General features: G+C 40.7%; 1 protein-coding gene across 2 annotated transcripts; it reads right to left on the bottom strand.

Annotated features, from left to right (window-relative positions):
- Positions 1–98: 98 nt before the first annotated feature.
- Positions 99–9355, bottom strand: LOC138963141 (PEST proteolytic signal-containing nuclear protein-like). 2 transcript variants are annotated; one of them, XM_070335174.1, is made up of 6 exons: positions 9325–9355; positions 7746–7882; positions 7183–7464; positions 5595–5681; positions 4868–4920; positions 99–4048 (listed from the first exon to the last, which is right to left on the bottom strand). In XM_070335174.1, exons 1-6 carry the CDS (start codon positions 9335–9337, stop codon positions 3940–3942), a joined length of 681 nt encoding a protein of 226 aa, XP_070191275.1. In that variant the 5' UTR covers positions 9338–9355; the 3' UTR covers positions 99–3939. The 2 variants fall into 2 exon arrangements, with proteins under 2 accessions (XP_070191275.1, XP_070191276.1); XM_070335175.1 differs by lacking the exon at positions 4868–4920.
- Between the last annotated feature and the right edge of the window lie 3251 nt (positions 9356–12606).

The raw sequence follows: 12606 nt of genomic DNA, 5'->3' as shown, positions 1-12606 counted from the left end.
GTCTGTGCAAATTAAAATGTTTGTGTGTAGGTGTGTGTGTGAAAATGTGTGTTTGTGTACGTGTCTGTGTAGGTCAAATGCAACAAAAAGCCAATAACGATATTTTGACATCTTTAATACATCTCACTGTCTAGAGATAACGAAGACCATCACTTGAAAAAATGGAGTATGAACAGACGTACTGCACTGAACTCTTCATAAAACGTAAGCTTCAGCAAACAAATTAAATCTTAATTACTGGTATTTCTTTTTAAATAACTTACCACCTATATTAACTTCCAACTCAGCAAATGAATCGTCATTATAGTACTGATCCCCACCACCAACCCCAAACACCCTCTGCCCGTCTGAAATAAATCCAAAACTTGACATCAACAAAAATAATGCAATGGTCCAATCTGGCATCTCAAGAATGAGCTCTTGAGGATTGAAAATGATCAAAATCTCATGTCTGAATTTTCACACTACATGTACCGAATTCACCTCCTTATTTTACTTTTTTGTTCAAAGAACAAAATGTCAGTGGACTGAAATAATTCTTCTATATCTTACCTTGCATTTATCTAAAATTACACAACAAAACTCTGCAAGTTAGGTAAATAAACCTCTGTGATAAACAAATTATTTTCAAACAAATTGGTACAGCTGATATTTGGGAGAATAAATAACATGAGGATTGACTTCATAATGCTCACATCTAGAAAGGTTGTGTACCATTGTTCATATGCAACAACAACAACAACACTTCTTGTGGCAACAAGGGAGTTTATGGGAAGTGGAGAAAGAAACACTTCCTTCACGCAGATTACTCATGCTACTAATTTGCATAGCCAATGACCATTAACCTTCAAACTATTAACTGACCTATCACCATCGCTTACAACCCGCTGTTGTCTCACCGACATCATACCGACGCTATCCGTCTTCACTTTCATATCTGCAATTGAACAGGACACATGGTTATCGTGGAGCTTACTTGTTTTACTTTCTCATTGCTATTCCAGGTTTTTTCTTCGCCTTTGTTATCAGGTATAATGTCTACTATCTTTGCCCGTATTTGTTTAAGTGCTAGAACAATCCACCGAAGATAGCAAACCTCTCAGCATTAATTGTAGGGCATTCGATCGGCGCGCCTCTGCAACCAAGTGTTTTCTGTTTCTCGTACTATTTCTCTGTCGTCTGCCTCTGCGCCCTTATTTCTACAGCTTCAGCTTGGCCATACTGATGACCCACAACTTTCAGAATAAATCTAAGCGCTTTCAGTCGCATAATGTATGCTCCTCAGACATCATCAACTAGCATCTCAGCTCACACTATTATGTGGGTGATTAAAATAAAAAGCTAATACTATTTTATCAACGAGGCTTGTAAACTCTATGATACAAAGTGTCGTCATTCCTTGACACTTAAAACTTATTATATATGGATTCATGTACTTTGCATCTCAAAATGAAACAACAACATCAACAACAACAAAATCTTTACGAAGCACAAAACCCGCTTCAGTTTCAAATCAAATTACAATGCTTAATACAACGACAACAAAACGTCTAGGTCCTATCAACACCCCTTTATGGCACAAAGCAGGCCATTTGGGTTCTTTCTTTCTTTATTTGGTGTTTAACGTCATTTTCAACCACGAAGGTTATATCGCGACAGGGAAAGGGGGGGGATGGGATAGAGCCACTTGCCAATTGTTTCTTGTTCACACAAAAGCACTAATCAAAAATTTGCTCCAGGGGCTTTTAACGTAGTACGATATATTACCTTACTGGGAGAATGCAAGTTTCCGGTACAAAGGACTTAACATTTCTTACATACTGCTTGACTAAAATCTTTTCAAAAATTGACTATATTCTATACAAGAAACACTTAACAAGGGTAAAAGGAGAAACAGAATCCGTTAGTCGCCTCTTACGACATGCTGGGGAGCATCGGGTAAATTCTTCCCCCTAACCCACGGGGGTGCCATTTGGGTTCAAGGAAAACAAATTCTGTCCAATGCAAGCACAGAGCTACACATTAACCCTTACACAACACAACATAAAGAAACAAAACTACAGAAAAACAAACAAACAAATAAATAAACAAACAAAAACCAAGGGAAAAAACTCAGTGAATCACTTTCTCCCCAACTACATCACTGGGAAAACCAGAAATAGACGTTTTCTGGAAGTAACCCTATCAGGGTTTTTATACCCTCACACACACAAACACATGGACGCTTGGTTGCACACACAAACACATGGACGCTTGGTTGCGCGCGCACACACACACACACACACACACACACACAGGCTAAGGGTACTTACCAAACTAACTTTATGCAGATTGTATACCTACTTTTGTTTAAATCTAAATGCTTTCTGGCTTAAAGCTGAAATTCATCAATGCTGTTTTGTGCACAAACTCCGTGAACAAGTAAAAAAACTGGCCTTTTTTTTAACAAAGAAGTGGGGTTTTTAATGTGTAACTAATCTTTATTGAGGTTTTATTTATTTAAAACGGGCCACATGTGTTGCCAGTGTTTATTAACTAGCATTGGTTAACTGGATCATGCAGGCTGCTAAAATTCATAGAAATGATCTGAAACACAGTGCCATCAGCCCATATGAGAGAACTACTGGTGATATCTCACACATTCCCTATTCTGTTTCTTCAGAACTGCAGACAAAATTACTTTACCCCAAAGCTCTGTGAATAATCTTTTAGAATAGGTTACATTACTTCCATGATCCAGTCAACCAAAAAGTAACATGACAAGAAAGGTTCTGTATTTCTCCACCCTGACGACACTAAAGAAGAGAGTCATAGTACAAAACAATTTTTTTCACTGAAACTCCTTCACATCACCGTCAGGGCGCATAACAAGGACTCTGAGCATCTTGTAAGAGAGCAACAAGCAAAAAGTCAACACGTTTGACATTTGACACATCCAATTCTAACTCAGATATATTTTAAAGCAAAACACGCAATATGAATACTTTCTAACGATGAAATCGCTTGCGACAAGAAAATGACAATTACACAAGTCTTGCTTTTCTTGTGCATAATGTAAATTGATCACAAGTGTTTCTTTCTTCAGACTGAATTTTTTCCATCCCTGATTTTTTTTTTTTTTTTTTTCACCATTGTCCAACAGTTTTCTTGAAAGAACAGCAGCATGAGAAATTTTGTGTGCATCCCCTCTTGCTTTTGGACAGTTTGACGATCACAGAATTCTTCGTTTTCGCTCTTGCATGTCACATTGCTTCAACATATCACTATTTATTTATAAATAAGCACCATTTGTGTTTTAAATACCAATTGTGCGACAAGTTTCAAAGTGAAATGATCACAAAGCAACACTGAACAGATATTACATACAAGAGCGTACCTCTCCACCAAAGTTTATCACTTCACAAAAAACAGATAGCATGTGATTACATTACAGCTCAATTTTACTTCTCACTTCCTCTTTCAAGAAATGAAACAAAAAAGTGGCTTGAAACACCAGTTTCTGCTTCTATTTCAAAACAAATCACAATGCCTTAGTGGTTGTTGGGAGAAAAAAAAAAGATTGTGTACAGAAAGGTTGCGTATCCAGCCTTGTCAGCTAGGCTTCAACAACTTATTAACTAGATTCAGATACAAATCCCCCAAATTTCTGATACAACTCAGCAGGGGACAGTTGTGTTTGCATCAGTCAGTTCTCTTGCCCAAGTGTTAAAGGGACAATTCAAGAAAAGATCCCATAAGCAAATAGCAAGCACTGAATGAATATCACCAAGATTCCTGTTACAACAGTACCGGGACAGATTTTGTTGCATCATTCCGTGGGAGTTTCAGCCCACGAACGCAGAAGAAGAAGTTGCATCATTCAATCCGTTTGCTCCAACAGAAGAGGAGCTGTTCAAAAAAATCCATGTGCTTAACATTCAAACTCTGACTCTCTCCCCTTCATCCATCATTCTTCGTCTGCAACTCTCGCTCGATGATTTTCTGACGGTCGCAAAACCCAAGACGACCTTTTCCGAAGGAGTTGGGACCCGCAGCTGTGGGTGTCTCTCTGCAAAACACAAAAGCTCCAGTCAAAATCAGCTAAAACTCAAGATAAAACTCAAGATAAAACTGAGGTAAAACTCCAGGTAAAACTAAAGTATATATGAAAAAACAACAACATGCAATTAAGGTAGGGGAAAGCTGTTCGATCAGAAAAGTACATTGTGAAAGATTTGGCAAGGAACCCCCAGCACCCTCTATACCTTAAAACATTCAAAAGCCGCTAATACATAAAAGCTTTGTCTTCATAGCCTCCTGCAAAAAACAAAAACAAACAAACACAAAGACACCTCTAGTCATCATTTTCTGCATTTTTCCTCCAAAAAACATCTACTTACAAAACAGTAGTAACCCTATTCAGAAAAAAATCCAATCAAACAACTGAAAGGCTAATGTTTTTGACATGATGACATACCTCAGGACAGTAAATATTGATTTCACTGTCTTGATAAAACACTAACTAAAACATTTAAAATGATAACACAAATTCACTGGCCACCTTTTGTTGATAACATCCATTTTTTCTGCCCAATATTTGTTACTGGTGACTGAGATATTAACACTAGGACATCTTTTCTGTGAAAAAAGTACTACCCCACCCCCGCATACAAAAACATAGACACACAAACGCACACACAGACACGGTTTAATTGCAAAATCGTAAGAATAACTTCATCAAAGGTCATGAAGAAAAATTTCCTCCCGTGTGTGTTCTCATCCTTTTTTCCCTACCACCCTCAGTCTATGCATCAAACCACCCCCTTATTTTCACAGACTATGTGTCAAAAGAACCGAAGAATTGCAGCAGTCGTCTTTTTCTCTTCACCTTCCAATATTCCGCATGCGCATCCGTGCCTCAGCTGGCATCTCTTCTTCACTCTGAAATATAGCATCTCCAACATCAGATGGATTGGTACCATTTACCCTTAACCATAACCTTGGCCTAAGGACTATACCTCCCCAAAACCCTATACTTTTCAGTACATAATGTGCAAGTACTACTTGACAAGGAATCCAATACCTAAAACATCTCCCCTCCCCCTCCACATACAAACACCATCGTGCCACGTACCCACATCCATCCCCTTTCATTAGTTTAATCTATTTCAAGTGTGGAGTATAAATTTAACGCAGTGGAAATGATAACCATACACCACTGTCTAGCTCCCATATAAACTTACCTCGTCTGAATATTTCAACCATGTTCTCCCTCCAATAAAGCATGTGGCTAGGTATATGTCTCAACCATTTACCAATCTCTATAGTAGAGCATAGTAGGAGGCTTACACTATGGCCATGATAGTTCTCTCAAAATGAAACAGTTCAACCCTGTTCAACCTGTACTTACCTTATTTACAAGCTTTGCTCACATGTTCTACAAATGTACCAATTTAAACAAATTGAAAACAAGTCCTGAACACTCACTAACTGGAAGCTGTTAAAAGATAACCGAAAGAGATGCAATGCATCTCTGACATAGAAAAACTCTGTGTATAAGAGAAGGACAAAGACCATGAAGTTAAACGCTCACAGAACGTGTACATTAAACCCACCTCATCACTGTCTGATCCAAAGGCATGGGCCACAGCCGAGCTCTGCTTCACTGACGGGGCTTTATTGCTGGTGTCTTTCGTTTTACTCTGAAACAGTCAAAGCAGGATTTCTCACTCTTAACTTGCATCTAAAGCAATTCCTAATCCGAGACATGTGGACTTCTTCCTGAAGCCATCCCTGCCACACTTGTGCGTACATATGCGCACACATGCCTGCACACACACACACACAGACACACACACATACACACCTTGAAGTTATCCCTGGAACACAAACACACATACATACACACACACACACACACACACACACACACACACACACACACACACACACACACACAAACACATACACACCTTGAAGTTATCCCTGGAACACGAATACACACACACACACACACACACACACACACACACACACACACACACACACACACACACACACACACACACACACACCACACAAAGCAGAAGCAATGGCACAATCAATCAATGATACATGTATGCAAAACTATGCCAAGAACAAGTATCTTAGAAAAGAACCAGGATTTGAATTTTACAAAATAATCAACCATTATTCCCTCAAACATGCAAACATTTTCAAATCCAAATTGAAAAAAACAAAAAAACTGAAAGAATTAAGTGTTCTATAACTGTATATTCACTACATGTTCAATTCCCAGAAAACAGCATTACCATAGCGTTCTTTACTACGTTGTTAAGATCGCCATGAGCATTACACAAATATCTGATAAACAAAGGGACGTAAGCGTTCTATATGCACACAACAGGTGTAATAGAGTTATAACGTTAGTGAGAGTAATGCGGAATCAGCCTTCTGGCACCTGAGAGAATAACAAGCATTGAAAAAACAAGCAGCTATCATCATCAAAAAGGATGATCGCCACAAAGCTCATATTATGTTCCTCATTCTCAAAGGCACTCTAACTAACACATATGTCGTGCCGAATTCATGTAATTGCTGACTTCGCGGAATCGGCAACATTTTTGCCCATTTCGCGTAATCGGCAAAACGCTGCCCAATACGTGAAATCAGCAGCGTTTTGCCGAAAACACGTAAAGGCTTCTAAAATGTGCCCATTTTGAGAAATCGGCAGCCACTTTTTGGTTTTAAAGTTCTCAAATGCCTGGGATATCATCACACTTAGACAAATAGATACTCGAATGGATAGATATTGCAATAATCGATAAGTTATGGCAAGTTATTGCAAAAAGTGTAGTTTTCGTGCATTTCCGGAGTCATGCTCGACACAGACCAACATAGACCATACAAAACATAGTAGGGAGGTAAAGCAATGTTAATGCAATGTTCTGGTGACACAAAAAGTAACAGACTGGCTGTCGCTTTTGCGAAATGGGCAAATTTTAGAGGCCTTTCCGCATTTTCGGCAAAACGCTGCCCATTTCACGTAATGGGCAGCGTTTTGCCGATTACGCGAAATGGGCAAAAATGTTGCCGATTCCGCGAATTCGGCAATTCCGTGAATTCGGCACGACACATACGTACACAGTTGGACACAAGAACCAGCATTACAAGCACTACACAAAACTAACATAATCATCTCACCTGAGACGCCAAATTCATTTTGATAGGGACAGCCTTTGCCTTCACCGCTGATGGGCCCACGTTCATAGCAATCTTCTTACTTGCGGAAGAGGCACCAAGACTCATGCTGATTTTCCCAGAAGATGGTGGAGGTTGTCCGCCTGTGTTGACCGACAATGACTTTGACGTATCCTTGCTTTTGCTGACCATTGACATGCAGAATTTCTTCTCTACTGACTTACTGTCACCACTCGCCTTGTCCACTTCAGAGTGCTGTCGCTTGCTGTGAGAACCAGGTTTTGTCTGGAACAATTTTTTTTCAAAAACATTAAAAAAACATAAACAAAATGCTTATGAACCCCCCTTTTTAGACCTGAAAAAAATGTAAGAAGATCAGCTCTTAAAAAGGAGGGAGTTTTCAATTGGGAGAGGGGGGGGGGGGGATCTTAAAAGCAAGAATCACTGACAGTTACAGCTGGACCTGCTGTTGTTTGTGTGGACACAAAAAATAAGATGTGAATTTATCAGTTTTACTGCTTAGCAAAGCCAAATATTTCTTTCTTCTGTCCTTATAGCTCACTGACCTGCTGATTACTCGCTGATTGTTGACTTGTGAGAGATACTCCTTCGTCGCTGTCTTCGTCATCATACGTCCAGCCATCCAGGTACTGTTCTGATACCAGAGACTTCACCTGTGTGTCCGCCATTGTCACCTGACCTTCTGCAACAGCAAATACAAGTCACACACAAATATTACCTGGGGTTTGCTTGGAGACTCAACTGTGTCACTCGATCCTCTCTAAACTTTACACAATCCAGCACTTGGATTGAATAGTTTGATGGCATAGCAAAAGAAAATCCGATTTTGATATATTTAACATGTTTTTCAGGCACGTTGTGCTGTTAAAAAAATAAAATAAAAATAAAACTATGACATACAATAGACCCTATTGGTATTCCAAACTTCAAAGCATAGCAAAGCATGTGGTACAGCTATCTCGCGCGAGCTGCAAAAGTCGAGGTTCGAAGTTCTCGCGACGTTCGAAGCACAACAAAGAGCATGTCTCGCGGATATCTCGCGAGAGCTGAGCACTCAGATACCGAAAAGGTCTATTAATTACTGACTATAAGACTCACCAGACACAACAGATGGCTGTGAGCAGTTATAAACTTGACATTATTTCTGGAATTTCTATACATGTGGCATATTCAGGTGAACCACATAAGTTATAACACGTATATATATATATACATACATTTTAAGTGAGTTAGTCACTGAGTCAGTGTTGAATATAAGATATTCTCTGTCTCTCTGTCATTTTCTCATCATTGTCCTATACCTAAGCTATATAAATATATACTTCTTCTTCTTCTGCGTTCCCAGCCCTAAGCTATACATAAATGTTTGTTTCGTAGTTGTTGCTGTTGTTGTTGGTTTCAGAGTCATGAGCCGTAGTGTCCACTGTGTACATAGTTAATGTAATACTTGTGAAATGTGAATCTCTCTCTGCATGTCTCTCTCAATCTTCCACTCTCCACCACCACCAACTCCTTCTCTCTCACACACACACACACACACACACACACACACACACACACACACGTGCCTGATCTGAAAATGTATGTTAACTGCTACGCTGATGGGGTCTATAGCTATGTCGACCAAAAGAGTGGGATTCCCAGTAGGTGGATTCCCTGTATATAGAGAATCCCACAGGGTGTAGTCTTTCAATAAAACTTGCAAACCATACTCGAATTTCTAAGAAATATCAAAAAAGATCGAAAAACATCAAATTCTACCGATGTCACTAAGCATCACGTGACTTTCAGCGATATCAGCAAAACTCTACAGGAACTACACCCTGTGGTATTCCCTGTATACAGGTAATCTACCTACAGGGAATCCCACTCTTTTGGTCGACATAGACCCATCAGCGCCACTTGGCAACAGTTACTGAAATTGAAACCCAAGCAGTCATTCAGTAGACTCAACGGTATGCATGAAAACCACACTGTGGTTTGTAGCCTTTATTTTAGACTTGTACAAGTCAGTCAACCATTCAATTAACCCTTGCTTAGGAAAATCTTCGCCCATTCACCCATAACAACACAACAAGGTATTCGAACAATCCAAGAACATTTTGTCAATATTTTCTGGCTTACCCCTGTCTGCCATGTTTCAAAGGGAACTCACTTTCGACGAAAACAGTTTTGAATGAAGAGAGTTGTCTTCCCACGCGGCCGCGCGCGATGATGCTAGGCCTTGAAGTTGAGATAGCTAATTCTTCATTGCGTTGTGTAAGACATATGTATATAAATACCAAGTCCTACATCTGTTCTTATTCTGCTCATTTTGATATCATTGCGCAGATAGACGGAGTAGATGCTGAACGATACACTCGGTTAGCTTTTATCAGTGTACATGCAGTGCTATAGCACCATTAAACTGGAAGTGAAGCTTAGTAAGTCCATTCACTGAGAGACATACTACCTATGTCTCTTGTCCACTGTGCTATTATTCCTGACGAGACGTTGATTAAGACTCTGACTAAATCAAATACTGCGGTAAGTATTGTTATGCTATTTTGTATGTGGAGCAGGAGAGCGAGAGAGAGAATTGAATTGCATTGATATTTATTTTTCCAGGGTGACAGAATAAGCAAAGCAAACATACTTTTTTTTTCATCCGGCCCTCGCCCATTGAGGGATAACTCAACAGCTAGAAGAAATAGAAGTTAAGTTAACTACAGTATAAATTACATAATTATTGAATGATGTTTCATCGATTTGTAATTTAATTATATTAGTAATGGAGTTCCACATAAAGACACCAGAATAAATTATGAGAGACTCGACTTGTGCCGGTCAATTCCTGGGGTAATTGATTTGTTCAATTGTTTTGAATTATTGATTTTGAAATTTGAGGCAATGAGTGTAGGTGCCTTCCCTGACATAATAATGTACATCATCACACCTTTGTCATATGCACATCTTGATTTGATGGGAAGAATCTGAAATCTTTTAGTATCAGACATGGAAAGAAAGAGAGAGACAGAGACAGACACAGAGAGAGACAGACACAGAGAGAGAGACAGAGACAGAGAGAGACAGACAGAGAGAGAGAGACAGACAGACAAACAGACAGATGGTTGGTTGGTTGGTTTTTGGGGTTTAATGTCTCTTCAGCAGATGCTAGCTGCTATTCGAGACCGAAAACAGACAGATAAAGACAGAGACTGAGATCAGCTAAGCAGACAAGGAGACTGGCAAAAAAGAGAGAGAGAGAGAGAGAGAGAGAGAGAGAGAGAGAGAGAGAGAGAGAGAGAGAGTGCAGCCTTAGTGTGTTGTTTAGTGTTACGGTCGGCACTCTGTGTGTGTGTGTGTGTGTGGCGTGCGTGCGTGCGTGCGTGCGTGCGCCGGTGCGTGCGTGCGTATGAACTTTTGTTGCAATGTTGTAACACTGATGATTCACGTTTATAAATCATCCCGAAAGGCTAGTTACTTTTAACCTCTTCTTTTTCATTTGAAATTACATCACTCAGCTCTGGGAGACATGCTACTCTTTCTTTAGTCTGACAAAGGAAGGAATTAACACTGAGTCCAGGGCTAAATAAACACAAAATATACTGAGTATAGCTCGCTAATTGTGCATGCACGTGTGTGAGTGTGTGTGTGCACGGGTGTGTGAGAGAGAGAGAGAGAGTGTATGTGTGTGTGTGTGTGTGCATGTGCCTGTGTGGGTGTGGGTGTGTGTATGTGTGTGTGAGTGTGTGTATGTGTGTGTGAGTGTGTGTATGTGTGTGTGTGCCGTGCACAGTTAAACCTTCCTGTGTGCTGCGTGTGGAAAAGCACGGGGGAGGAGCCGGGTGGTGAAATGGGGAGGGGTGGGGGAGAGGGGGGGGGGGGCTTGTGACTCGTCCGTCCAAGACCATGAGAGATAGAGGGGCGGTAGCCTTTTGGGATAGTGTTGTATAACAAACAGCATGCAATACACATTTTTTTTTTATTTTTTTTTTGTATGCTGACCTGCGAAAAATCAATAACGAAAAGACTTCATAAATATAATCGTTCCTTCAGATAAACACTACACTTGTAATGATAAAGGCATACCGACCGTGAACTGAACAACATGCATGGACTATGGCGCGGAATCAGCGACCTTCACTGCATGCAGTGGACGCAGATAATTATATGCCAACGCTCTGGCCATGCAGATAACACGCTGTCAACACTATCTCTCAATGCTAGGCAAAAAAAGCAAGTTTTCAGCAGTCCTTCGGGTTGTTCGTTGAACTGGACAGTAAAGAAAGTCTTGCGAAGAGAAGGCTGGTAGGCGGTGATTTCACTCCAACGAGTCCGTGGATGGATGGATGCTTGTCGTCGGCACACTGCTGTCACTCTGTGAGCGGTCGCTTCCCCAAGAGTGAGTTATTCACCACTGGTACACGTGCTAGGCATTTCATCATCATGTAACATCCACACACATCCACACACACATACCAGTCTCCTCTCCCACCCTGCAACACCCCCCCCCCCCCTCCCGCTCCCGGGAAACAATATTCCTCCGTCAGTGGAAACTCGGACAAAAGTTTGCAGTGTCGGCCCGCATATCACGCGTTTCTTGGGCCGAATAAACTGACTGTCAGTGTCACTCTCATATGTCAGTGCCACTCTCATATATGTGACTCGTCCGTCCGGCCGAGACAGAGATACCGTTGAGAGGGGCGGTAGTTCTTTGGGATCGAGACAACTGCGGTAACTCAGTAGAAATTGATGGTGTGAGCAAACGAACAAGTTTTAAAAAATTAAAACCCTAGTAAGACAGAGTCGGAACAAACTGACTTGTCACAGGTGGTAATTGTCTCGTCTGTGAGATGTCTCAACACTCAACACCGAAAGGTATGAAACAAAAACTTATCTTTTGTGACATCTGGTGTATTTTTTGGTTTTGTTTGTTTGTTGATTCATCTATTGAGTACAATTTATATCCGTTGATTGCGACCAGTCCAGTCCTTTCGAGGAAATCGCTCTTTGGTTGCTGTGTGTGTGTGTCAGTGTGTGTGTGTGTGAGTGTGTGTGTGTGTGTTTGGTGTGTGTGTGTGTGTGTTTGCCTGCCTGCCTGCCTGTCTACTTACTATTAACGGTATATTCGTCTGTGGTTGAAAGCTGTGTCCTTCATTGTCATTAGTACCGCCATCGTTGCCAATAGTGTTCGTGTTCGCAAGCGTGCTGAGGCTCTGTGTGTGTGTGTGAGAGAGAGAGGAGCAGAGAGAGAGAGAGAGAGAGAGAGAGAGAGAGAGAGAGTGGGTGGGGGTAGGTGGGTGTCGGGGGCAAGATTTGAAGATTATATTTTTAATAGTAAACCGCGGCCCTTTACTCAAGTTAAAATTGAACCTACCCGAGTTCCACATGCTAGCGTTGTATTTGCTGTGTTTAATTCCATTC

Source organism: Littorina saxatilis, linkage group LG3 (assembly GCF_037325665.1).
Source record: "Littorina saxatilis isolate snail1 linkage group LG3, US_GU_Lsax_2.0, whole genome shotgun sequence".
In the NCBI taxonomy this organism is placed as follows: domain Eukaryota; kingdom Metazoa; phylum Mollusca; class Gastropoda; order Littorinimorpha; family Littorinidae; genus Littorina; species Littorina saxatilis.
Note: the sequence above shows the minus strand (reverse complement) of the source record. Positions and strands in the feature narration are given on the sequence as shown.